Here is a 27935-nt window from a genome sequence, read left to right as displayed (position 1 = left end):
ACAGATTTTAAGAAAGGATATATGCCTCTTTGGTCACATTAAGATATGGCTTAATGGGGCAGCTGGAAAGATCGTTGTAACCCTTTATGGGTGGGAACAGTGCAGAAACTATGCTCTTATTGTATTTGTTCAAATTTTAAACTGCTAGTGGGATGGGAAGGTATTGATGATACTCACTTCCTTGAATCTCAATTTGTTGTAATCCTGTGTACAAGTGTAACATCTCAGCAGCCTTGACAAGTTTGCGTGCATCAAATTTTCCAGCTGACATCCTATTTTAACTGCCCTTGATAATGGCTTTCTTGTAATCAGAATGGAAAAAAGGTTATATGTGGAACTCAGACTGGAGCTCTGTTGCTGTATTCGTGGGGCTATTTCAAGGATTGCAGGTTAGTGGTTGTTAATCTTAATGTTATAAACTTGTGCGAACTTTACATGATATCAGGATGTTTCACATATTTATAATGGGCCGTGGGTTGTTAGTTTGTCATTTTTTGCATTTCAATTTCTACTCTTGATGGACCTATAGGGGAGATTTCTCTATTTGGAAATTCATCATATTTTTTTTAATCTATCAGTGATCGTTTTCTTGGGCACCCAATGTCGGTTGACACGTTGCTGAAGGTGAGCAATATTTTCCTTGTTTTTCTGGATTCCTAGTGAAAGCTCTTTGACTCTAACAAATGTTTTCATCTTTGTTTGTCAGCTTGATGAAGATACACTCATTTCTGGATCAGAGGATGGAGTCATTAGGTGGATGTGTTGTTCTATTTTGCAAAAGTTCTATACAGAATGTTGTTTTTCTTTTATTTGCAAATAGACGCTTCAATTTCCTTTAATCCTTGTTGGTGTATAGGTTGGTTGGCATTTTACCAAACAGAATAATTCAGCCTGTCGCTGAGCATTCAGAATATCCAATTGAGCGCCTAGGTGTGGTTCATCACTCTCATTATTGGGATTTCTGATTTGCATATAACCCTTTCCCATCATTTTGGGCTTTGGAGTTTTGTACATGGCTAACTTGTTTGGTGGGCTTTATGCATATGTATGACGAACTCTTTTGTTTATTTCACAGCTTTCTCACACGACAGGAAGCATCTTGGCAGTATTTCACATGATCAAATGTTGAAGGTGGGTACCTTGATCTCTCAGATTATAACACTCTTTCAGTTATTAATTTATGCAAACACATGGACTTGGGAAATTTGCAAGTAAACTTCAAGATGCTTGACACTTTGATGTCCCCAAAGAGGAAGGTCCATGATTTTTTTTTTTACTTTTCTTTCACAAAATGCATACAAGCTATTCCTGGTGACAGGCGAAGGTGTGTGAGGCCTGGACTGCTCAATCTAGGCGCATGCGTATGTGCCATTGTCCAAAAATTAGTCCAGTCCAGTGTTCCTAACTGCTTAATCAAAATAGAGTCCAGCAATGGTCTTTATTCCTCAAGTCAAAGTGATTTAAGATGATCCAATTGCTTGTTTATGGACCACGGTTCATATATGATAGGGTGTGGTGGATGCAAGGTGTTCCAAAATGGTAACGGTAGCCATAACGGCTACCACCGTTACCATTATGATACAGGCCGTAATGGCCGTTATGGCCCCCGTATCGGCCGTTACGACCCTTTTTTATTTTTAAAAAAACTGTTACATGACCGTTACAGGGCCTTTATGACCTATTTTTTCTGTAACGGCCGTTACAGCCGTTTTGACCCCGTAATGTGTCGCGGTTGCCACTGTTACCTTTACATAACGGGCTTTATAGACACATAATAGCCTTTATGGCACACCGCATAGGCATCTCCTGTTCAATATTTGGAATATCCTGCAAAGGATTCTCATGGACAATGCCATTCCCATTCATCATTTCCTATCACTTTGTTCAGGAATGCCTTCAATACGACCGCTGGATCGTTCATCCCCCTATCAACAAACTCTATTGATTTAGTGATGATCCCCTTCATGATCTGCGAAACACCTCTTTGATACTTGACTTAGTTTTGAGAAGGCATTCCATTGGGGGAAGTATCTAAACATCTTTTACTTAGCAAATGCTCCCGATAGTCACCTGTAAATCTTTAGTGAATGCCATAAATCTTCTAACCTCTTGTTAACTTTGGCCAGTTTGAGAAGTGGAAATTGTGGATCCCCTGACGTGAAAAAAAGGAAAAGAAGAAGAAGAAGAAGAAGAAGAAAAGCCCTATTAAATATTGTTTTCCACTCTCACGAGAGACAACTCTCACTGTTTAATCATTGACCTTTTAACATTTCCAAAGCAACAGTTAAACCAAACAACATAATAACTTTTGGATTCTGCAGCTTCCATTTCCTGAAGATTCCACAGGGGATTTTCATGTCTACGTTTTCGATTCTCCCTATCCAAACAGGCACAGTCGCCCAAGTCCCAATGATTTTTTCCTTGTTCAATGAATCTTCCTCCCTCCAAAGACTGGCTCAATGGGATGTTATTACCAGATAACTCGCCTCCAACTTTACAATTCAAAGGAGTCAATAGCGTGACAATTTGAGTCCTTAATGAAACATGACAAATTTGAAATCTCATGTCCACTCCCATGATGGCTCTTTTCCTTTATTGACATGGTACACCACTTGCATGAACATTCTACAGACTTGCTGGTCCTGCTTCAAACTAGACTCATGCTGCTGTTCCCACTTTCTTGGCATTTACGCTTTGTATAGCATTTCTAAACAGATGCTTCCCCTCTCCAATGTACGAACACCCTCCTGCCTTGCCTATGTGCAACTAAGGAACAACATCATGTCATGTTGACAGACCTCTCCCTGGATCTACCTGCCTCGCCCTTTGCTACCTCAGAGTCCCACCCTATTTTCCAGGCAGATTGGAGGGATCATCGGGTGATTAAAAGTTCAAAGCCACATAGTCAAGTGCCTAGAAGAAGGATCTGGTAAATACCTTAACAGAATGATTCCTTCTGAATGTCACAGAAGAGATTAGGTGCCACCAATCCAGAATCAGACATGATGCGGAGTCTTTTGCCAGCCTGAACAATCCAGCTGATGTTTTCATCAACGTCTATATTGTCCAACCTCTCACTGCCTTATTTCCAAACATCAGAATCCCCAGGCTCCTTTTAAACTCTCTCCCATCTAGATTTAACTCTCGACAGAAACCTGATATAACCTTCCTTCTCCATGTGTTCTACCAACTCTTCCACTCCTCTCATGACTCCCATTTTGATCTTAACCCTTGCAAAAGCAATAGCTTCACCATGTTTTTCACTGTACTGGTGTATCAGTCTCCCACCTGTTCAGAAAGAAATTTTTCTGCCATTTCTTCGGAAACCATTTAACCTCTTAGAACCTTCTGTAGCAACTACGATCATCAAAGTGGACTGCAAACACATCTTCCTTTCTTCTATTCCTTTATTATCAACAACCGCCCTATTTTTTTTTTCCTTTTTAAACTCTTTATCCTCTTTGATGTACCCCTCTGCTACTAGCCTTTCACTATCTTCCCTTACTGTTTTTTCCCCCTCCTGTACCATCATTACCCAGGCTTTTCTGACCTGGTCAAACTCAGCCCATTGACACCTCTACGAATAATATTAAATATTGGAGTCCATCTTTCAAAGTAAATAAATAAATGTTGAAGCTCCTTACCAACTAAAATTTGAAACGGAGTTTGTTAATATAAATTTTTGATATGTTGATTTGAAATGGAGTTTATTCCAAGCTAAGCATTGGGTCATATCTATATATGCCATCATGCACTAGCATGCATTATAATAGTTTCTTGATGTGTTTATGCATTTTATATTCCATCTCTAGTAATTGATTCCATTTGTTTTGTTCATGTAGCTTTGGGATTTGCATGAGCTGTTGGAAGGTCGGCAAAATGCTGTGAGGAATGAGGTAGTCGCGGCTGATAGTAATGATGATGAGATGGATGTTGATATTAAGGCCCCAAAATCTTCCAAAGGTTTGTTGATATGCCACAATATTTTTGTAGTCGATGACTTTTGTAACCTTCTTTCTTTTGAGATGGCATAGAATATAAATTTTCATATAAATATTTGATCGATGCTCGTAAATCATGGAGTCTTTTTAACTTAATGAGGATTTGTTAGGGTGCTAAGCTTGATCAAGTACTTGAAAAATCAGATTATATATCATAAGTTTTTTAAACCTGGAAATTTAGTTGGGTATTACGCAGAATCGAACTTGGGATTTTCTATTTTTAGACCTTGAGCACATCAAGGGACGATATTCTGATGTATTAAAGAAAGACCGGTGAAAGAGCCAATGGGAAGTGCCTATATTTCCTCAGTAGGTGAGGTTCACTAGGAGAGGAAGGGAGGGAAGCCAAATGCTGTTTGGGCTGAGAGCTTGTGGGGGCCTAGTTTCTTGCTTCTTTGCTAGGGGGCTGCTGCAGGGGCGTAGTTTCTTGCTTATTTGCAAGGGGCCTGTTGTGGGGGCCTAGTTTCTCACAATAATTTGCAAGGGGGCCATTATGGGACCCTAGTTTCTTGTGATTTATTTATTTATTTATTGTTTCTTGTGATATTTGCGAGACTGAAGATATACTTCTTGTATATTTGGGGATCGGATCCTATGGGTGCGGCATGTAATAAAGCGAGAAGAGCTCGTGATATAGAAGGTCTGTTGGAGACTTGGAGTTGTTGGAGCTTGATCGTAGTCTCACTCACCTATTGATTGATGGAGCCATCTTGTGGGTGCAGCCAACGTAGCCATAGAGGTGTTAAGTAGAAAACATCCGTAACTTTGACTGAGATCACCGATAAAGACAATCAAATCCCTTGATCTTCTCCAACAACCTTAACAAACCCGATCTACAGTCTCTCTTTTGTATTTTTAAATTTCAAATCAAATGTTTGTTAGGGTTGTTATTAGGTTGTTATTTCCCTCTTTCTTTGTAAATCCAAATCTCTTGTAACCTACAATATCCTAAGTATATATATATATATGCAATACACCTCTCGGATCTGGTTATGAAGCCAGAATTCCAAATAGTTCAATCTCTGTCATGGTATCAGAGCCCTTGGACTCACGTCTGATCCATATATTTTCTCCTCTCCTATCCTCATGGCTTCCTCTTCTTCAAACTCACATGTTGTTGCTTTTGTTGCTCCTAACCTTAGTCAACTTGTTTCGGCTAAGCTTGATGGGGAGAATTATCTCATGTGGTTATCACAAATTGTTCCTATGCTCAAAAGTAATGATTTGATGGGCATCGTGGATGGTTCAGAACCGTGCCCAGATAAGTTCCTCTCAGATGATCAGGGAAGATAGACCTCTAATCTCAATCCAACTTTTCTTTTATGGCACAAAAAGGATCAGTTTGTTCTTGGTTGGATTAATGCCACTCTTTCTCATAAGGTGGCACCCTCGGTTTATGGCATCACTTCTGCAAAGGCTGCTTGGACTACTATATCCAACAAGTTTGCCTCTCAGTCCAAATCTCGGATTGGCCATCTAAAGAGAAGATTCCAGTCCCTATCTCAAGGCTTTAGAAACTGCTCCACTTATCTAGATAATGCAAAGGAGACTGTAGCAGAACTTGGTGCAGCCGGGAAACACATTGATGATGATGATCTGATTAATTATATTGTCTTTGGTTTGAATCCTTCTTTCATTCCTTTTATCACAACTCTTTTTATTGCTTCCCGAGATAGAACTATCTCCTTTGAAGATTTTCAAGTTGAACTGCTATCCAATGAACTCTTACTTCAGCACCAACTCAAAACCATTTCACCTGACACCAATAACTTTGCCTTCTTTGCCCGAAAACCTCAACATCAAAATTCCCAGCAGAACAACTTTCCTCCACGCTCCAACCAAAATTCCCAACACTAAAACTTCACTCAAACATTTAACCGCAAGCCCAAATATCCTGGAAAATCAAACCAGCCCTCATTGCAAACACCTTACCACTCTCCAACTCCTCCTAAACAGTCTAACTAGCAGCCTTATCAGTTTCCAAAACCCAATCAGCAGCAGCAGCAGCAGCAGCCATTCAGCACCCCCAGATCACCTTGTCAGATCCGTGGCAAGTCTAATCATATCTTGACTGCTTCCACCGCATGGACTATGCTTACCAAGGCCGACATCCTCCAGCTCAACTGGCTGTAATGGTTGCACACTCTAATGCCACATAAGAAGGTGAAGGGACCTAGTTTGCTGACAATGGAGCTAATCAGCACATCACAACCAATCTTGAGCAGATGACACTCCATCAATCTTACATTAGTCAAGAGAATGTTGCTGTTGGTAATGGACAATGTTTGAGCGTCCATAACACTGGTTCTACCACTTTTCACTCCTACTTCTGTAACTTTGACTGAGATCATTGATAAAGATAGTCAAATCCCTTGATCTTCTCCAACAACCTTAACAAACCTGATCTACAGTCTTTCTTTTGTATTTTTCAATTTCAAATAAAATGTTTGTTAGGGTTGTTATTAGGTTGTTATTTCCCTCTTTGTTTGTAAATTCAAATCTCTTGTAACCTACAATATCCTAAGTGTATATATATGCAATATACCTCTCTGATTTGGTTATGAAGCCAGAATTCCAAACAGTTCAATCTCTGTCATGGTATCAGAGACCTTGACTCACGTCTGATCCATATATTTTCTCCTATCCTATCCTCATGGCTTCCTCTTCTTCAAACTCTCATGCTGTTGCTTTTGTTGCTCCTAACCTTAGTCAACTTCTTTCGGCTAAGCTTGATGGGGAGAATTATCTTATGTGGTTATCACAAATTGTTCCTGTACTCAAAAGTAATGATTTGATGGGCATCGTGGATGGTTCAGAACCGTGCCTAGATAAGTTCCTCTCAGATGATCAGGGAAGATAGACTCTAATCTCAATCCAACTTTTCTTTTATGGCACAAAAAGGATCAGTTTGTTCTTGGTTGGATTAATGCCACTCTTTCTCATAAGGTGGCACCCTCGGTTTATGGCATCACTTCTGCAAAAGCTGCTTGGACTACTTTATCCAATAAGTTTGCCTCTAAATCCAAATCTCGGATTGGCCATCTGAAGAGAAGACTTCAGTCCCTATCTCAAGGCTCTAGAAACTGCTCCACTTATCTAGATAATGCAAAGGAGATTGTGGCAGAACTTGGTGCAGCCAGGAAACACATTGATGATGATGATTTGATTAATTATATTGTCTCTGGTTTGAATCCTTCTTTCCTTCCTTTTATCACATCTTTTTCTATTGCTTCCCGAGATAGAACTCTCCTTTGAAGATTTTCAAGCTGAACTGCTATCCAGTGAACTCTTACTTGAACACCAACTCAAACCCATTTCACTTGACACCAATAACTTTGCCTTCTTTGCCCGAAAACCTCAGCATCAAAATTCCCAGCAGAACGACTTTCCTCCACGCTAACCAAAATTCCCAGCATCAAAACTTCACTCAAACATTTAACCGCAAGCCCAAATATCCTGGAAAATCAAACCAGCCCTCATCGCAAACACCTTACCACTCTCCAGCTCCTAAACAGTCCAACTAGCAGCATTATCAGTTTCCAAAACCCAATCAACAGCAGCAACAACCATTCAGCACCCCCAGATCACCTTGTCAGATCTGTGGCAAGTTTAATCATAGAGCTCTTGACTGCTTCCACCGCATGGATTATGCTTACCAAGGCCCGACATCCTTCAGCTCAATTGGCTGTAATGGTTGCACACTCTAATGCCACACAAGAAGGTGAAGAGACCTGGTTTGCTGACAGTGGAGCTAATCAGCACATCACGGGCAATCTTGAGCAGATGACACTCCATCAACCTTACATTGGTCAAGAGAATGTTGCTGTTGGTAATGGACAAGGTTTGAGCATCCATAACACTGGTTCTACCACTTTTCACACTCCTACTTCCAAACTTAAACTAGATCGTGTTCTTCATTGTCCTCAAGCTTGTGCAAATTTACTTTCCATCAATCAATTCTGTCTAGATAACCATTGCTTCTTTATACTCACTGGAACTCACTATTTTGTAAGGACAATCACACAGGGCAAACATTGCTGGAATGCAGGAGTATTGGTGGACTCTATCCTCTCAAGTTGCAGAATTTAGATCTCAATAAGCCGCTTGCTATGGCAGCCATTGTAGGAGTTAAAGCACTTGTTTCAGTTTGGCATTCTAGATTAGGGCGTGCTTCCAATTCAGTTGTATCATTTTTGTTGAACAAACTCTCTTCCTTTTGTTGGTTTTTTAAATAATTCTGATGTTTGTGAACCTTGCCAATTTGGCAAAAGTAGACAACTTCCTTTCTCTAATTCTATGCGAACTTCTAGCTCTTCTCTTGAGCTTATTTATTTTGATGTGTGGTATTGTTCCACTAAATCTCTTGGCGGTTGTCGTTATTATGTTATATTTATTGATGATTTTTCTCATTATTCTTGGCTTTATCCTCTTCATAACAAATCAGATGTGTATGTTTGCTTTGGTAAATTTAAACTCCTAATTGAGAATCAATTGTCCTGGAAAATTAAGCAACTTCAAACTGATGGAGGTGGGGAATACGTGTCCAAACACTTTCAATTGTTCCTTCAAAACAATGGGATTCATCATAGAGTCACCTGTCCACACACACCTCAATAGAATGGAGTGGCCGAGAGAAAACATAGACACGTCACAGAAATGGGGCTATCTTTGTTGGCTCAATCTCACTTATCTACTATTTATTGGGTTGATGCTTTTCTTACAACCATTTTTCTCATTAATCAGCTACATACAGCTATTCTTGATAATCAAACTCCTTATTCTAAGTTGTTTGGTACAGATTCTGATTATTCAGCCTTGCGATCTCTTGGCTTTGCATGTTATCCTCTCCTACGGCCTTACTCCTCTAACGAACTAATGTTTAGAACTAAGAGGTGTATTTTCCTAGGTTACAACTCCAATAAAAAAGGGTATAGGTGTCTTAATCCTTCTTCTCACAGGATATGTGTCTCGGCATGTTGTGTTTGATGAATCTAAGTTTCCTGCAGCTGAAGAAGTGCAGTCCATCTCTACCTCTAACAGCTTGTCTTCCTCGATAGGTACATCTCCTCTCATTCCTTTTATTTCAAATTTTGATTTATCTCATTCTCCTCCTATTTTTTCTCATCCTAATCCTTCTCCTACAGTCACTGAAACACCTTCCTCTACCGAATCAGATTCTCCTCCTACCAATATATCCACTTCTGACCCTCCATCTTAATCTATTCCTTTGTCCATTTCAGCTACCCCTGCACCTAGCATACCTTCCTCGCCTCCTATAAACACTCAACCTCCAAAATTGCATCCTATGACCACTAGATCCCAAACAGGCACCCTCAGAACCCATGAGTTCCCTAATTTCACTTCCTTCCACTCCACTAAACACCCACCTATTGCTCTAACCAGTACTATGGTACCTCTTGAACCTAGTTCTTACAAACAAGCATCTCTTGATCCGGCTTGGTGTCATGCCATGCAAGAGGAGTATGATGCTTTGATGGCCAATAAAACTTGGGTTCTCTGTCTTAGACCTGTTGACCATACTGTTATTGATAACAAGTGGGTTTACAAGGTGAAACAATCCTCAACAGGTGAGGTTGATCGATTTAAGGCAAGGCTGGTAGCTATTGGCTATCAACAAGAGAGTGGCATAGACTATACTGAGACTTTTAGTCTAGTCATCAAGCCTGCAACTATTCGGATTATTCTTACTCTTGCCATTCAATTTGACTGGACTATCACTCAGCTGGATGTTTCTAATGCTTTCTTACATGGAGTGTTATAGGAGGAAGTATATATGGAGCAGCCTAGAGGTTTTGTTAACTCAGAATTTCTTGATTATGTTTGCAGACTTAAGAAATCGCTTTATGGCCTGAAACAGGCTCCTTGGGCTAGGTTTATGAAGCTGTCCCAGTCACTTTTGGAGTTTGGTTTTACCTCATCCACTGTGGATTCCTCTTTATTTGTTTATCACAACGATGCTGTTCATTTGTTCTTTCTCATTTATGTTGATGACATCTTAATGACCGGGACACATCAGGCCATGATTTCTTCCCTCATCAGTCAGCTCCAGCTTCAGTTTAAGATGAAGAACCTTGGTGACTTACATTTCTTTCTTGGCATTCAAGCTCTCAGGGACTCTTCTGGTTTACACTTGAGGCAGACTAAATATATTAATGATCTTCTCCATCGCACTAAAATGACCTTTTCCCTCACCATGTTCATCAGGACTTCAGCTGTCCCTTACTAGTGGTGAGCCACTTACTGCTGATCAAGTGACAGAATATTAGCAAACGGTTGGGGCATTGCAATACTGCACCCTCACCTGTCTAGACATCTCATTCTCTGTCAACCAACTCTGCCAATTTATGCACTGTTCCACTTCCTCTGATTGGTCTGCAGCTAAAGGAGTACTAAGATATCTTAAGGGGACTATTCATCATGGCTTCTGGTACACAAAAGGTCCTCTGTCTTTTCAGGCCTTTTGTGATTTTTACTGGGCAGGGAATCTTGATGATCGTCGATCGACTATAGGCTATGATATTTTCCTTGGCTCATGCTTGGTGTCTTGGTCAGCTAAGAAACAACCTGTGGTGGCTCGGTCCAGTACTGAAGCTGAGTACCGAGCTCTTGCCTTTGCCACTGCTGACTTGTATTGGATACGGATGCTCCTGTAGGCTCTTTGCATTGCACTTGTTGCTCCTCCTATTCTCTGGTGTGATAACATTGGTGCTTTAGCCTTGGCTTCCAATCCTATTTTTCACACTAGAACTAAGCACATGGAGGTGGATTTTCATTTCATTCAGGATAAGGTTGCTAACAAGGACATTTCCCTTCAGTTCCTTTCCATACAAGACCAGCTTGCTGATGTGTTCACTAAGGGATTAAGTTCAGCTCGGTTTTGTCTTCTTAGAGACAAGCTGCAGGTGTGTCTCCCCCCCTCTAGCTTGCGGGGGGATGTTAAGCAGAAAACATCCGTAACTTTGACTGAGATCACTGATAAAGATAGTCAAATCTCTTGATCTTCTCCAACAACCTTAACAAACCTGATCTATAGTCTCTCTTTTGTATTTTTAAATTTCAAATCAAATGTTTGTTAGGGTTGTTATTTCCCTCTTTGTTTGTAAATTCAAATCTCTTGTAATCTACAATATCCTAAGTGTATATATATGCAATATACCTCTCGGATCTGGTTATGAAGCCAGAATTCCAAACAGTTCAATCTCTGTCAAGAGGAAGGTAGTGATGGTGTCTCCCTTTAAATTGTTCAACTAGGATGAGGAAGCCCAAGGATAGGTTCAGAGGCTGGAAATCAGTGTTGAAGTAGGAATGTATACGGAGAGCCTGGAACTGGTAGGAGTTCTAAAGGACCCTTCGCAGATGACCACCTCCAATCTCCCTCTCGGGAGGAATTTGTCCACTAGAAGAGGCCAAGGAGACTGTTTGGTGCCAAAGCAGCTACACCCTCACTTCTTACATGCCTTTTATCTCCAGTTTTTGCGGTGGAGGTGGAAGGTGCTGAAATGTCAGCTGGGTGATGGAGGGGACCATAGTGGGTGGATTAACGAGAGCATACCATGCTGGACGAGTTTGTTGAGCTAAGCAAGAAATTGGGTCATTTGATCCCTAGAGTATCTGGGAAACTAAATGATATTCTCTCGGAGTTGGACGGAACTATAGGTTGTAGCATTCAAGGTAAACCTCAAATGCTCAGTAAATTATGAAAACAAGGCCAATAATTTCAAGGTGGTTGTTGTAAACTGGAGAGTGATGGTATGGAGTGTCTTACCAGTGAATTATGAAGAAGTATTGAATGTAAGGGGTTTGGTGGACCATCTCAAACTGGCAGCTGTCAAAGATTTTTCTTAGGAAGAGAAAAATAGAACCCTTTAAAAAAAAGGAAAAGAAAAATAGATGCTGTGGCAATTCAGGAATCAAAACAGAAGGAAGCAAATGAGAGAATGACTATATTTGAAATATGGGGTGTCTTCTATTCTTTTGGCAAAAGAAGCATAATTGTGTTATGGAATATAGATTATGTGTTGGGGGAAGACGTACATATCAATGACTAATATATCCTTTGCACAATAGTGGCGAGTCATTTGATTGGATATTCTGCGGTATACAGGCCCACCGAATTGGGGAAGAGACCAGATCTTTTGGATACTTTACACAAATCAAAAGAAAATGGAATCTCTGCTGGTGCGTGGGGGGATTTTAGTGTGCTCGGATTCTCATATGGGAAGCTGGAGGGATGTAGAATCAATTCATGTATGAGAGGTTTCAGGGACTTTGTGGCATCAAATGGCCTTATGGCCTTATGGGCATTCTGCTCTTGAGAGACAATTTCACATGGTAGAATAATTAACAGAATTTAGTTATTTGCAGGTTGGACCTTTTTCTTATATCTGTAATGGGAGAGGTGCTATGATGATGTTGGACCTTTTTTCTTATATCTGTAGGTTGGACCTTTGAATCACATTTGGACATTTATACTTGCTAACATTGTAGAAACTGATGCTTCCCCGCTCCCATACTTGAACTCGTCGCCACTTCTCTTCACCCTTCATACAACTATAGGACAGAGACAAGGCCCATGACTGGATGGTTACTTAATTGCTTTCATCAAGTCTGGTGGGATTTCTTAGAAGGCTATTTCATGAAATTCCATTACATGACTAGGCAAGGCTTCTTATAAAAATTTGAATTGCACTTTCTTATCCCTTGTTCTAAAAGGAGCCGTTGTTTTCAAGGTTAGGCCAGTCAGCTTGGAGGGATGTGCTTCTAAGATCTCAGCCAAGATCTTTGGAGGTTCTGAGCCCTGTCATATCCCTATTTGAAGGAGCTTTTGTTAAAGAGCAGCCAATCTTAGATGGGAACCTCATGGCAAATGATTGCATCATCAATTGGAGGAAGTTGGTAATAGGCTGTAGAATAATATATGTATTTATGTATTCATGTGTTTGTGTTTCAAAAGCTTTCTGTCGTCTGTAGTGTACTATACACCTTAATATTAAAGAGATTGTGTTAATCCATTGAGGCTAAGATACAACATTCAGCACTAACTCTTTCTCTCTTCTTTCTCGTTTCTTCTTCTTCTTCCCCCTTCTTTCTCTCTTCTCCCTCAATGTCTCCACTTTCTACTTAGCCAAGCTATTGTGCGAGGTCAATATGGAAAAAGTCTTATGATCATGCCAATTGGAATTTTCTCTTTCATTGCTTGGAGAGTATGGGCTTTGGGCAGAAATGGATTGGGTGAGAGTGTTTCTATAATATCTTTCTCAATTTTTGTAAATGGGTCTCTAATAGGTTATTTCAGAAGTTCAAGTGGCCTAAGGCAAGGTGATCCATTGTTGGTAATCTTCTTCACTGTTGTGCCTGAGGGGTTGAGCATATGATGATTGTGCCGAGTGGTTGGGATGCAATTTGATGTCCTTGCCCATCACTTATCTTGGGTTTCCACCTAGCAGTAACCCAAAGGATCCTGTGATCATGGGATTGGATAAGAAGTTGACACATTGGAGGAGAAGTACTTGTCACTTGGGGGAAGAATTACGTTAATCAATTCAGCTCTACTGAATTTCCCAGCACGCTTCTTGCTGCTATTCAGTATATCAGATTCCCCAAGTAGAAAATGGAGTGGATTCAGAGAGACTTCCTCTAAATGGTAAGGGGGTTTGGATAATTTTCAAAAGCCAAAAGGAAAGGAGACTTGGGCATTGGATATTGGGAGGAAAGAAATTGGGTGTTGCTAAGCAAATGGTGGTGGGGATTCAGGAAGAACCTAATTCCCTATGGGCAAACATTATTAGGGGAAAGTATGGGTCGTTGCGCTGGGTTTGGTTTTTAGGGATGTCTTCAAGGGGTGAAGTATGAGCTGTCAGGGAAGTCAAGTTCTTCATTAAAATGGGGCAATGCTGATTTGTCTGAAGGGTGAGGAATCATGAGTTGGAGTACTCATTTCTCTGTTGGTGTTGATAGAATAAGAATCTAGGAGGATGTTGGGATGGGGAGGTGTCCTTTAAGGTGCTTTTTCTGTTGCTATTTACATTAATCTGGAATGAGAGAGGGCCTTATTAAAAGAGTTCTTTATGAAATTACCGGACGACATGGTGAGTAGCTTTTGGAACCTGCTGAGCATCCTTAATGAGGTGAATGTAGACGTTCATGGGCCTAACTGGCATGTGGCATCACATCTTGGACATCTTCAGCATTCATTGGGCGCTTCCTTCGATGGTAAAAGATCTCATCAATGGTTCAGATTTGGGAAGCAGGAAATTTGCTGTCATGTGGGGAATTTAGAAAGAAGAAATAAGAGAATCTTGGAGAGTGAATCTGTCTATCAAGTCAATCAAAAAAATGTAGTGGCTTCCTTTGTGGTCCGGGCTTAAGTGACACAAGAGCTCTGCAACCTCCCTAGAGTTTATCTCCATGGAGGTTGGAAAATTTTGGTTCCTATTGGAGAACAGTGCTTTTCTTGGAGGGTGTGGTTATTAGGCCTTCTTCCCTTGCCATCCCTTCCCTCCCATAGGGTACTCTTCTATGATTCCGCTTCTGTTTTAATTATTGGCTGTATCCCTTTCCCAAGGGTAGTGATGAGGGGGTCACTTGTTATGTAGGCTCTTTGCCACACTTTTATCTTTCTCTTGTTTTCTTTTCTGTTGTTTATTTGTGCTCTTCCTTTTAAGAGAGTCCTTAATTTAGAAGGGGTAAACACACCCACACACACCCACACACACACACACACACGCGCGCGCGAACTGCTAGGAGTGTGAACAAAGTTCTCATTGTGAATTTTTCTTTCTTTTTATTGCTTTTGCAGGATCCAAGAGAAAGAAGGGAAAGGGCCAAGGTTCTAGCAAGCCAGATGCTGGTTTCTTTGCGGACTTATAGTAAATGGTTTCTGTAATTTCACTGGACTAGAGTAATTTGTGAGCTCATTTTTCTTTAAGAGAGACGCGTATTTTATTTATACTTTATTTTCTTTATGGTAGATTTCATTGCTCGGGGTTTGCATGTAAGGAATTATTTGCAATGGTTTAATTGTTCTCCTTGCTTTTTGAATGCCCTTTGTTAGGGGCCACAACCGAAATGGACATCTAGCACAGTTTTACAAAGCTAGAGTTGGCGAAAAAGTGGGTAATGCAATTCTTTGCAATTCGTGAAAAGAATCTTTCTTCTCTTGCATCCTGGACACATCCTTTGCTTTTAAGTATAAGAAAATAGTTCAAAGTAATGTCTATTCTAGGGTTTCTTTATTTCCTTTTAGCTGTTGAATGAATGGTACCAATACCATAGATACAGATAAACGTGATCTTGATATGATCAACGCCCATCCAGTTGGTGGCTTTACATGGGTGGTTACATTTGGCAATATTAAAAAAGAGTAATCACACCAAAAATCATCATAGCACACAGCAGTGGGATTGTTTAAACAGTGATATTTTGGCTAAAGCTCGCCGTGTGATGTATCATACCAGGTCAGCAGACCCAAGCACCATATTATACACGCCATACCCATGGATGTCATGTTCTAATTATATGGTTTCTCAATTAGTATTGGCGATGCAGTATGCTTATACTTTTTATATGAGGTTGGCTAGCACACATGCTCCTTCCATATGCACCTTTGTGTGGCACACATTCCGAGCTGGAATGTTCAAGGGGATGTCTGAGATAATGCATAAGATGGATGCTACAGGACATGATCGGGCACGAAAATCATGCTGGCTGGTCTACTCGTCAGGTGGGAGGTTTTGAAAAGAAAAGAAAAGAAAAGGCGTCCTAGCAGGGAAACATTTGATGTAAACATGGACCCTCACTAGGTAAAACACTGATTTTTCCAACATCCATCTTGCGTGTGGCCCACATCTGGCTTGCTGTGCACAAAGGTAGGTAGATGTCTGTCTCACATGTGTGCATGGTTGGCACCTGATTCATCTAAAGTTGTGTGAATAAAAATGCAGATGTTCCGGTACCTTACTCTTGAATCAGTTGTGCCTTGAAATCGGTGGTTTGAGAGAAAAATTCTGCCAATTGTCCATTTTCTATGAAGAAAGGACCGGGATTTTGGTGCCCGATCCTGTAGACTAGAAAATTTTATTGGGTATGGGGCCCATCAAATTGACATGGAGGATTTTCAACTCTTGGGTCCTATATATGACTAAGAGCAGAGTATCATATAATTTCTCATTATCTATTGATATTTTCTAGTGGGTCCTTTCATAGAATTTCATATTTTCTATTAAGATTTTCTATTGGGCCCTTTCAAGATCCTATACAAAAGCTTAATTAACTCTTTAGACTGCATACCTTTTTCTAGTGCCAATTATTTTAAGGTGCGTTTGGTTGCACTGGGAATTTCATGATAGTCGTTTTAGCCAAATATGCTTGGCAATTTTCCTTTAATGGCTATGATGCAGTTCTATTTAGTAAGTATTTTTTTAATCTACTGATGTGATTAATGATTTTACAGGGTGCTGTTGTGCTGTTTGGATGCCCCACCGTTAGCAATGTCCCATGAACGGAGGAGGTTAGAGAAAGCATAGATGCCGCCAAACCAAACTGACAACTGTGCTCTCTGCATTCTGCCATGTACAAATGGAACAGCTGATAACTCATACAGTTATACATTTTTTCTTGTTTCTCCACCACGATTTTGAAATTAGAGAAATGATCAAGTCCACCACAAAAGTACATGTGGCTTTTACATGTGCAAACCGTTGGAGCTCTGGAAAAGCTGGGCCTGATCATGAAGATTAGAGGTTAATCTTCATTGTAGAGTCCGCACACATGGGTTGCATGTGATCTTCTCAGTAGAAATTATAGATGGTAGAGAAAAGGGAGTGATGCACAGGTGCAGAAAAGGGAAATCACCCATGTGCAAAAAAGATCTGGTGGTACATCAGGTGGCCCCACTATCATCTTGATGGAAGATAAAGTCTTCGTTGAGTGGGCCACACATCAAGCAAATGAAAGGTCCAAAATAATAAGGTACGGTCTACATTTGAGGGATATGCGGTCTACCCAATGATTGGAGCAGTCTAGTTCCGTCTATCGGAGCATATATGGTGTTGGGATTCTTTAAAAGATGGAAATGTCAGGAGCTTCGAGAAAACCCAATTTTAGGTGTTCCCATCTAAATGAAATCAAATTTCTGGGAGAGAGATTCAATTTATTTAAGTTATCAAATCGGCAATGGTGAACATTGAATTCATGAGGGGGTTGTATGAAAAGATCTTTCTTATGATGTGTGATTTTTATTCATGGCTTTAGATTATTTAGATGATTTGATGATTTGATGGTTTAATTAGAAAGCGACATATTTGTAGGATTGGAAAGAAACGGTTAATTTGGTCATCTTGGATGATCAAAGTAATGTAATATGTATAGCATCTTAGATTGGTTGATAGATCTGTAGTTTTCAGGTGATGCCATTGATGAAGATCGAGACGGAAATGGCCTAACAATTGCGAAGAAAAGATACAAGGCAGCAAGCATGTGATGGGGGAAACCTAACAAATGGAGTGGATTTTCCATGCCTATACTATGTGGTGATGGCGAAGCTTTGGGGGCCACACCATGATGTATGTGTTTTATCCCTTGTTCATCCATTTTTCTAGCTCATTTTAGGACCGTTCTTCATGGGAAGTGTGCATTGGCTTGGACTTGGATGCCCACACGTGGGGAAATGGATTAGGTGTGGCCCGGCCTCACCCAACACGGTGCGGCCCTGACCATAGGGCCACCTTGATGTCTGTGTATTATATCCTCGCCATCCATGTGTTTCGCCGGCTAAAATATGAGCTAAAACCGAAACAAATGCAAATCTCAGGTGGACTACGTTATAGGAAATAGTAGTGATTGAATGTCGTGAATGCCCGAACATGAGTGCGGATTGCCCTCACTTTTTAGGTTTTATTCTCTTCTGTTTTGATTTTGGTTTGGTTTAAATGTGTGGTTAACTCATAAGTAAAAATGTATTTGATTTGAAGTCGACAAAGTTTAGAATCCACGACATGCTAGAAATCATAGTATTGTTTAAAGATGGAGAATTGCAAGATTCTCCAACTCGAGTGACTTATGCGGTTGGTATGCGACTGTATACTTCAATTAATGACCTCCTTTATGGAAGAGGAAGGGGTTAAACACAATTTTTCACCCACACGATGTGCAATGTCTACTTTATAAGATTTTATGATTTTTTGGGAATTTGGTAGAATTCTTGCGTCTTGCATTTTGCAAAGTTTAAGACTTTGGGTAGGTGAAAAAATAAAATAAATAACACATAGCCTTACTTTACATGGATTAAGACCTGGGGTAGGCAAACAAAATGAAAAAGAATGTAGATAGGAGAGAGAAGATCGCATAAATACAATAAAAAGGTGTGTGTGTGTGTGTGTGTGTGTTGCTAATGTGTTTGGAATATTTGAACTAGAATGTAAGTTGATTTGAGATGTGAGAAGAAAATGAAAAATTTAGCACCCTTTTTTGCAAAAGGGATGGTCGGATGTCTCCGATTCTAATCTTACTCTTTTGACTTCAGAAGTTTTTTCTACTTGGAATATTCGTGGTTTTAATTGAATAGAGTAATGGTGCAGTCAGACTTCTTCTATGATGATAAGGGATGGGAGTAGACTATGGTGCGTATACAACTTCGATTAAGTGGTGGCACACCCCCAGCCGACCCTAGGTGCTTGCAACGATTTCTCCTCTCGCAACCGTCTGCCCTTTGTCCCTTGAAATGACTCGTAGTCGTGGTTCTTAAATAAGACAAATAACTACCCTTAAAGGGTCTTTTTTTGGCCCATAGGTTTGCTTTATAGGTCAGCCTGCCATATAGGCTTTTGGAAAAGATGTTGCCATTTGGGAATGCTTTTTGTAACTTGTTGTTTTTTTTTTTTTTTTAAAGCACACTTTTCCACATCAAAACTTTATACATTTGGTGCTTGGTCATATACGGAGTATCTACCTATCTCAAAGCTTAAAGTCATAGTTGTTCAGTTTGAATTGAGCCACAACTTCAATTCTAGCACGCTTGTACTTACTATGTGACAAAATTGTTAAAAAACAACGAGCAACAAGAATCAAAGTAAGTTTGGGATGAAGGCCTATCATCAGGGCAGCCCATCTAATGGATGTGTTGGATGGAACTCACACATCATGGTGGCCCCACACAACTGGAACGCATGATAAGTAGGATACATTAAAATGTATGCCATAACTCCTTAAGTAGCAAGTTAATGATGATATTAAAATTGAACACCACCCAAGATGTCAAAGGCTTTTTTTGAGCCTGATGGATTGTATGTGTGGCCCAATGAGTGGTCCCCATTCCATTCTAATTATACGATGAGGGCAAATGAGCCAAGTTCATGTCATTCATACATCAAAGTGGCGGGCCACGTAATTTCAATGCCCAAACAACAAAACAATTTTTTTTCCTAGAGGCAAAACAATCATTTTCATTCGCTAACCCACCGTACCATTTAAAAAAAAGTGTACCACACCCTTAGGCGATTGGTCCATCTTTTATATGGATCAAAGGACATAATTTATATGGAAAATTGATGCAGGGAAGGGTGTGAAGAGATAATAAGAAAGATTGTCATTTTTCTCAAGTAGTCAAAACCTTGAATCCATGGGATAAAAGGAGAAATTTAAAATTTTATCGTTAAATCGTAGGCACCTCACTTAAAATGAGACTAAACTACTTTTCTAACTTTGGCCGAGATTTGATAAAATTTTCTTAAGTAATTCAAGAATTATTGAAAATTAGATCGATCAAATGGGTAGGACTCTTAGCTTGTCACAGGAACAACCAATGGAGATAATCGACATATTTAGAACCTGACAAATCAAATCCTAGCCAATCATCCTGACCCTCTAGAAACCCTGACCAACACCCTAAATTCGTCTCTATTTGACCTGTAAAACATCATAAATCCAAATGGGTGCACATTAAGGGTCCCCAACACCTCTTGGAAGTAACAGATAAACCAAATAAAAAAAAATAAAACTGTACACTTGTGGCAAGCCGATGGTGATGCCATCATCCTGCTTCTATTTTTTGTTACCACAGTTGTCAAGGAACCTATTTTGTTGAACGGAATGGTGTCACGTGGACTGTCGACCCACCACAAGCCAACAACCACTGAGCACGCTTTTGACATAACTAAGATATTGATCCCTTTTCCCACATGCTAACTTTGTGAGGAAGGGACACATGTCCACCGTTAGCTCGCCACAAGCTGACGGTCTCCATCTATAAATGCAGCACAACAACTTCCATTCGGGGAACCAACAACATAAAGGGAGATAGAGAGAGGTTGAGAGAGATACATTCGGGTCGGCCCTCTTCTTTAAAGATTTTAGAGATTCCTGATCATCTCCGAAGCCCTGCCTGACTTAGGAAACTAACTCCAGGGAAAACAACCCATTAAAGAATCCAACAAAAGTCAAAGAGTATAGTTAGAACACGGATGCTCAACCATCTCTTTAGCAAAAAAGGGTGTTGCGTCTCCCATTTTTCTTCTTACATCTCAAATCAACTTGCATTCTAATCTACACATCCTAGACATATCAAAAGCACACACTTACTTTCGTTTACCTTCTATTATGCAATACTCTATTTTGTCTATCTTTTTTATTTTATTTTGTCTACCAGAGGTATGAAGACATGCATAGTAAGGTTAGGTATTGAGAAGCAACAAACATTATTTTCAATTAGTACCCCCGTAAGGCCATAGAAAGTACAGGGGCTCTCTTGTACTACGTTTTCTAATGTTAGTATAGATTATAAGCGAAAGGGTTGCAATTTGTTACTCATAATGCCGCAGAAAGTGCAGGGACAATCACAAATTTTCCCCATACCCTCATGATATGTACAAATTATCTATTTCTTAACAACCAGCTGACATGGACACAAAGGCATGTAATAAATCTAGACCACAATTCATGACTGACCGATAAGGGTGGCGTGTCCACTCAATTTGGTATTCGGTTGCACAACTTCTACCAAAGAAGGGCATATGTAGACACCCCACCCCAAGCCGATTAGGCTTATTAAGATTGAACCAATGGATGGTCAACCTAAACCCCATCTGAATCCTTACTCCAGAACTCTAGGAACCCTAATCCAACCCTAAACTCGACCCAGCTCGGCCCAGCCGACCCAGTCAACCCAGTCTTAAAACCCTAGAACACTAGGCCCCATAACCTTGAGTCAACTCGTTGAGTCAACTCACCCGGTCAGCCTACCCAGTCCATCAACATAGTCAACCCACTTAGTCAAGCCCAACCTAAGAACCATGCTTGAACTAGGCATGAACCAAGCCCAACCAGAGTACAATACATAATAACAATACAACATCCTTTACAGTAGAGTCTTCACATAAGTGGGGGAGGCTACCTGTCAAGACAGAAGGTCTAGGTGTGGACTGACGGCTCCCTGGGAGCCACCGGCCATGTGGCATGCTCCCTCTCTGGGCATGCACCCTGCGGGCATGTGGAATTCCTCTTTTACTACGCCCAAGTGTGTGGCCAATGTGTCTTTACTCCGGTACCCCTTAAACCATATTTACCTTTTCACCATCTAATCCAACCATTGAGATGTTGCCACATAGTGATCTCAAATCCAAGCCATCCAGCCACATTTTGCCCTAGGACTTTTCAAGAATTACAAAAAAAAAAGGACTTTGAGGCTATAAATAGCTCCCTCCTCTACCATTTCAAAGCATCTAGTAATAATCTAAGAATCCACACCCATTCAGAAATCCTCTAATCATCCCTTGAATTCCTTAGCCACCCATCTCCATTCCTCCACCAAGGAAAGGGAAGAGTCATAAGAAGAAGAGCCTAGACATGGTCTAGCCCAACCTATTCAGATCCCTAGCCTCTCAAACAATTCAAGTCTTAATCCAAGCTATTCATCCCAATCATTACAATACAATCGTCCATCCAACCATTCAATCTTTAAGTAGCTTCATCTGATTATAAACACTAGCGTCGTGCAACACTCATTCCCCTCTCAACCCCTGTGCTTATCAATTATATCGTCATTGCATTGTATCACGTCACTTGTTACACCTAATTGGCTTGGACGTATGCTATGTGGCTCGCCGATATAATCAGATGTTGCCAATCAGAAATATTGTCAATTAACTTACACATAAGCATTACATGCACTTTGCATCATTGTTTCATATATATAGCACTCACCACTCAGTTAGTTCGAAAGTATACTCTGCGGCTTGCCGGCGTAGCTAGATCCTGCCCATTAGAAATTTGGACTGATTATCCATCATCATCATTACATTCAATACAGTTCATCATTTGTATGTGAGAACCAATCCAAACCCTCATAAAGTAGTCAAATCTAGTGAAGTAGATACCGTATATTCGTATGGGCAGAGTGGGTGTCTAACACATTTCCTCTCTGTAACCATGGTTCCTTAGGGTGGGAATCTTTAGACCCCCCTTAACATTTTTATAGGGTCTAGCCGACTGTAGAGATGATTAATTAACTGGTTAGTAGTGACTTTGGTCAAATATAATACCCTTTCAAAGGGTAACCCGTGGAAAGACGTGAGTCGATTCCGTTCGGGATCCAACGTCCACAAAATCTTAATGCATTAAAAAATGTTGAGTTATTTCCATGTATCGTCATGCTACTAGAGAACGCGATTGTACAGTTTGCCTATCCCTTCATTCGTTTCAGCCAATGTTCGAAGCATTGGTATCATTACAAGTTTCGCTGGCCAAGGATACAGAAATAATATCGATATCGCTAATAACTGAAAATGCAGGGAAACATGGGAAAAATGGTGAAATTTTCAGCGAAACTTCAGGAGATGTTAAAATGGACATATTTGCATATTTAAAAATTAAAAATTGCAAAAAGAATGCATACACAACAAGCTTCTATTTAATTGGGCTTTAAAAGCATGTGTTGTTGTAAGAAATCAGTCCAACCATTCGATCCGGCATATTTAACCATCCAACCTTTCATCCAAACATCCATTGATATTACAAATATCAACAACACATGATATTTCATCAAGAAATAATTAACAATTGGAAATGAAATGAAAGATTGTGGTTTCAATATCGTGCATGTCGCGATATCAATAATATCGAGATATTATCAATGACAAATTGAAGAATACATACAACCATGTGCCCATGAAAAAAAAATGAAATAAAAATTTACTATTGACATATCGTCGATACACTTATGATACAAGTATTACTTAGAATTTACATAGTCAAAAATATTGGCGATATTGATGCATTGGAAATACAGGCGACACTTAGAATTTACATAGTTGAAAATATTGATGATTACATTAGTAATATTTATACGTTGGCAATACCTAGCGATACATTGCTAATACTTGGAATTTATGATACTACCAGCGTTATCGGTATCGCTACTAGTGTTATCAGTATTGCTAAGTTGGAGATAAAGATTATGTCGATGATATTTTGATAATATCGGAGATAATTTGAACACTGGTTTCAGCCAAGCTCTTGAAGCTTTGAAGGTAGTCGTAGGATCTGGAAACTTCGATTGAAATAGTGGATAACTAGGAAAAAGCTAGTCCATCGACAAGATTTCTTGATTGGTAACTTCTAAGTGGTAGGCTAGTCCAAGTACAAGGAATATTCTATTTTAGTCGATGAGGACATTGAAGAAGATATCATTTACGATCGCGAAGGAAAGAATATCTAACTCTCTAATAAGATCTTCCTGATGGAAGGTTGTTGTTGAGAGTCAAATATTGCATATTATCCCCCAATTATATCTTGGTTTTACAAACATGATACAGCTTAATGTCCTATTTTACTCATGTTTATGTTGCAAGGTGAATTTAAGAACTTGAATTGGAAAATGTACTAAAAACATGAATTTAACGCTCAAGAATCACTAAAGCCAAGGATGGTTCTTAGGAGGCTAAGATTGAAGAATTCACGTACCAAAGATCTAAGAATACCAAGTGATGAAGGAAGAGAATTGAAAATTTGAAGTGAAGAAAAGGAACTCTAAAATTATCCTGAAAACAAATATATTCCTGAAATTGTCCTGAAAAAACATATTCTGAAACTCTAGGTCTTTTTGGAAAATTGCGCAGAAGGAAATCTATTTTGAAAAACTGTGTAGAGTGAAATCTATTTTAGCAAACTGCGTAAATTTGAGGCGGTTTCTAGAATTTTCTAACTAGTGCGAAAGTTGGAGTTCCAGAACTATAAATAAGACTCCCTAGGATGCTCTAAGGCATCTTCTAGGGTTTGAGGAGTGGAGCAAAAGGGTGGAGAAGCCGTCGCTAAGAGTTTTTCCTTTTCTTCCTTAGTTGTTTTCATATTTTATTTAAAAGACTTTGGTTCAATCATGTTTATGGTTGGCTAAACCTCTTAGTTAAGGCTAAGGGGTTAAGCTTGTAGTATGATGAGATGTTTCTATTGCTTTGATTCATGTTTATGTTGAACTTATTTCGATTCTAGTTTGATTTTTAAGGAATACTTATAGTTTTTAATGATTTGTTGTGACTCAAATTACAATATATCTGTAATAGCTTTAAGTATCTTCTTTTCACGCCTTGAGATTATGAAATTAGGAAATCATATTGTTTACCATCGTCTCTTGGGCATGGTTAGATGATGGAATCCCTTCTAATCTTCATAATTCTCCTATGTTGTGGAATTGGTATATTCTGTTGTTTGCCATTGTTTCCAGGGCATGGCTAAGTGATGAAATCACTTCCAATCCTCACGACTCTCATCCATTGAGAATTAGGTCAAAAGAAGTTCAGATTTGGTGTTATTGTTATATCTTCCAATTGGATAAGATAGGACTCCAATTCTAGTTGTGTCCTTGAATTAAGCATAGGATCACTCAGATTGCTACAAGTGAATCCTTAGAAACCCTAGTTCTCACATTTGAATTCTTAAGTTTTTAATTAAATCTCTCACAATTATTTCCTTTTATTTCAGATTTAGATTCACATCCTTTTCTAGTTTTACTTCTAGTTGCTTTCAGAATACTTACGAGATTAGTCCCTGTGTATTCAACCTCGGTCTCACTGAGATTATTACTACATCACGACCCTACACTTGGGGTTGTGAACAGTTGTAGGACCAGAAGACGAAAAAGCAATCATGGTAGTAGCAGTAATAAGTTTTGGGGATAAGAAGAAGAGGCGTAAGAAGCAAGAGTTGTAGAAAAATCAAATTTGATTCGAAAATGCATATATATTGGTCATGAAGGCGCGCATTAATAAGAGGATTATCATGACTCCTCGTACGAATCTATTGTGTGCTACGTGTTACGATGACAACTGTGGAAAAGAGCAAAATGGTCATTTAGTTTCTATCTTGGCTAAACAAAGTCAATAGGGAGTTGACACTTGTAAGGAAAATATGACCACATTTATTGCATTGAACAACAGACTACAATTGCTTTCACCTTTTTACCAAAAGACCAAGCAACATGGGGGATAATGTTGTACCATATTTTTTGCCATTCTTGGAACAACCAATTAGGATAGGATGTGTTATTGCATGAGAAGTATATCACACACTTAAGATTTGCGAAGATATTTCCAGCGCGTATTGCGGAGTTAACAACTAGCACTAATCGGGGTAATACACGTCATCTAAAGATAGGGAATGGACAAGCAATGAAAGACGGGACATAGTTGAGAGAAAAGCAGTGCTAAAGATGTTACTGGGATAACTGTCCAAGAAAAGTCTAGAAGGTAGGAGTGGTGCTGAAACAATTTCTATAATTAATCAAACATGGAAAGAAGCATCTAGATGGTTATTCCAAGGAAGTCTATAAATAGCAAATGAGTTCAACGAAGTGAAGTGTCTCATACTAACCCAATCAAACAAATAGATCTATTAATTATCCTAATTTAGGTTCCTTAGTATAAATTGTCTTTGACATTTCTTAATGTAACCGGTAGCCTAATGTTATATTGGGAGTAGTGCTAATCGAGAAGCTGTAATCCAAGCCTATGCTCATACTCTGGACGATTTTTACAGAAATGTCAGTTCTTCTCTCAGAAAGGTACTTTACTATTACTCCATGCGGTTGATTGTAATTGTTTCCTTTTTATTTGTTTTATATATAAAAGTCCTTTCGTACGAAAGGTAATGTGCAACCGATTTTTAAGGACAAACCCTACCCTCCAATAATCACTTAATCATTTTAAATAACATCTTGCGAGTGCCTAAATAGGTGATCGTTCTTCTTATATCACGGTCATATATAGCTAGTTCTAATGTATATGTCTATCTGGTACTTGAGGTCAAAGTTGTTCGCTTGAAATCAAGCCACACAATTAGTTCTGGCAGGCCTACATGCATCACACATTACCAAATTCTAAAAATCGAGAGGCAACAATTTTAAATAAGGCTGATTTGTGTTTCCCTTTCATCCAAGTGGGATCCACCTTTTGAACCAATTGGATGGTATGTAAACATCACATTAGGCCATATAAATGCATTAGGGTGGTGTGTGTGATGTACCTCAGAGCTAGCTGGTTGACTGGGTCGTATCTAGGGGTAAAAACACTGTTTCAGTGCGGGCCGCACTTTTGTCTCTCTCATGCATTTGTTGTGTAACGATAGTTGGTAAATTGATAGGGCCATGCATGCCTAGTCCCTGCCTGGCCCATGCTAGAAGCAACCCACAGGCATGTGAGAAACCCGACCCAATGGTAATGGGTCTGATTTTTAAATTTGTTCTGAAAACTGGTTGGATTCGGGTACAATATGCATAAGATCCACTCCATTCATTAGGTGCGTTGCCTCATGTTTACCTTAGAACCCAAAAAATCAAGCTAGTTCAAAACTCGGGTAAGCTACATGGTAGGAAAGTTTTGGGATGGGGTGCGCACCATCAGTTGAATTTGTAGTCTACTATATATGGTTTATAATACCATCCAATCCATTCATATGACAGTACTTCTCACCACAGAGAGGAAATGTTCTAAAATCACCCTATTCTGAACATTAGTTGTACCACAACACATGAATTAAGAGGGTTTGTGCAAGATTTTACACTGTTTTCTATGGTGGGTTCCACATAAATTAACAGTAGGTATGGTGTTTGGGGGCAAGGCCAAGGTTTAGGTGGCTCACCTGAGGGATGGTGTGGATTAGGGGTGCACATTTAACAGGTAGAACCGTGGAATCGGACCGGAACCGTTGGTCGGTCCAGTTCTAGACAACACCGGTTCCGATTCCGATTCCAAAATTGCAAGAACCGTTGGATACGGTTCGGCTCCGGTTTAGGGGCATGTAGAACCGAATCGAACCGTTAACCAAACTGTGGAACCGATCTGTTGAACCGTGGCCCAGAATCGTGGATCTGAACCTTGGATCCGAACCGTTGATCCCAACTTAAAGATTAAAACCAAAAAAACCCTATCTCTTTCTCATTCTCTCACCGTCTCCCTCTCTCTCGCCGTCTCTCACCCTGCAACTCACGTGCGGCTCTCTCTCTCTGGTCGTCCCTCTCTCTCACTCGCCCCTGCCCAATCTCTTCACTCGCCCTCTCTCTCTCTCTCTCTCTCTCTCTCTCTCTCTCCCTGTCGCTGGAAATCTTAAAGCTCCCCATACCTACTCAGCTCACAGGAAAGCTCCCTGTGCAGCTCCCAATACTTGGTAGAGAATAGAGTTGCATTATTCTTTTACATTTTTAATTGACAGCTAATAGAGAAAAATATTAGGAAGATTTTTTTTTTTTTTTAAATGCACCCAAATCTATAGAATAATAGATTTGCTGTTTTAGGATGTAATTTGGTGAATTGGAGTTTTTTCTTAGTAGAAAATGGAGTTGCATTTTGTGTTTTCCATTATGTTTTTAATTGATAGCTTGTAGAAAAGGAGATCAGGAAGAATTTTCTAAAAATATTCAAATCAATATAATAG

The 27935-nt window shown here is 39.7% G+C and overlaps 1 protein-coding gene across 2 annotated transcripts in view; it reads left to right on the top strand.

Moving 5' to 3' along the window:
• Nucleotides 1-15115, top strand: part of LOC131216936 (WD repeat-containing protein 55) — a 45630-nt gene extending 30515 nt beyond the window's left edge. For both annotated transcript variants that reach the window (XM_058211573.1, XM_058211572.1), the window contains 7 exons: nt 313-389; nt 579-624; nt 707-753; nt 857-930; nt 1076-1131; nt 3843-3963; nt 14821-15115. In XM_058211573.1, coding sequence (XP_058067556.1) covers nt 313-389; nt 579-624; nt 707-753; nt 857-930; nt 1076-1131; nt 3843-3963; nt 14821-14891 — 492 coding nt within the window. In that variant the 3' untranslated portion in view covers nt 14892-15115. The remainder of the gene's footprint in view (nt 1-312; nt 390-578; nt 625-706; nt 754-856; nt 931-1075; nt 1132-3842; nt 3964-14820) is intronic.
• Nucleotides 15116-27935: the final 12820 nt, after the last annotated feature.

The sequence above is a fragment of the Magnolia sinica genome, chromosome 10, assembly GCF_029962835.1.
Source record: "Magnolia sinica isolate HGM2019 chromosome 10, MsV1, whole genome shotgun sequence".
NCBI lineage: Eukaryota > Viridiplantae > Streptophyta > Magnoliopsida > Magnoliales > Magnoliaceae > Magnolia > Magnolia sinica.
The sequence above is the reverse complement of the archived record's forward strand: the minus strand, read 5'-3'. Positions and strand labels throughout refer to the sequence as shown.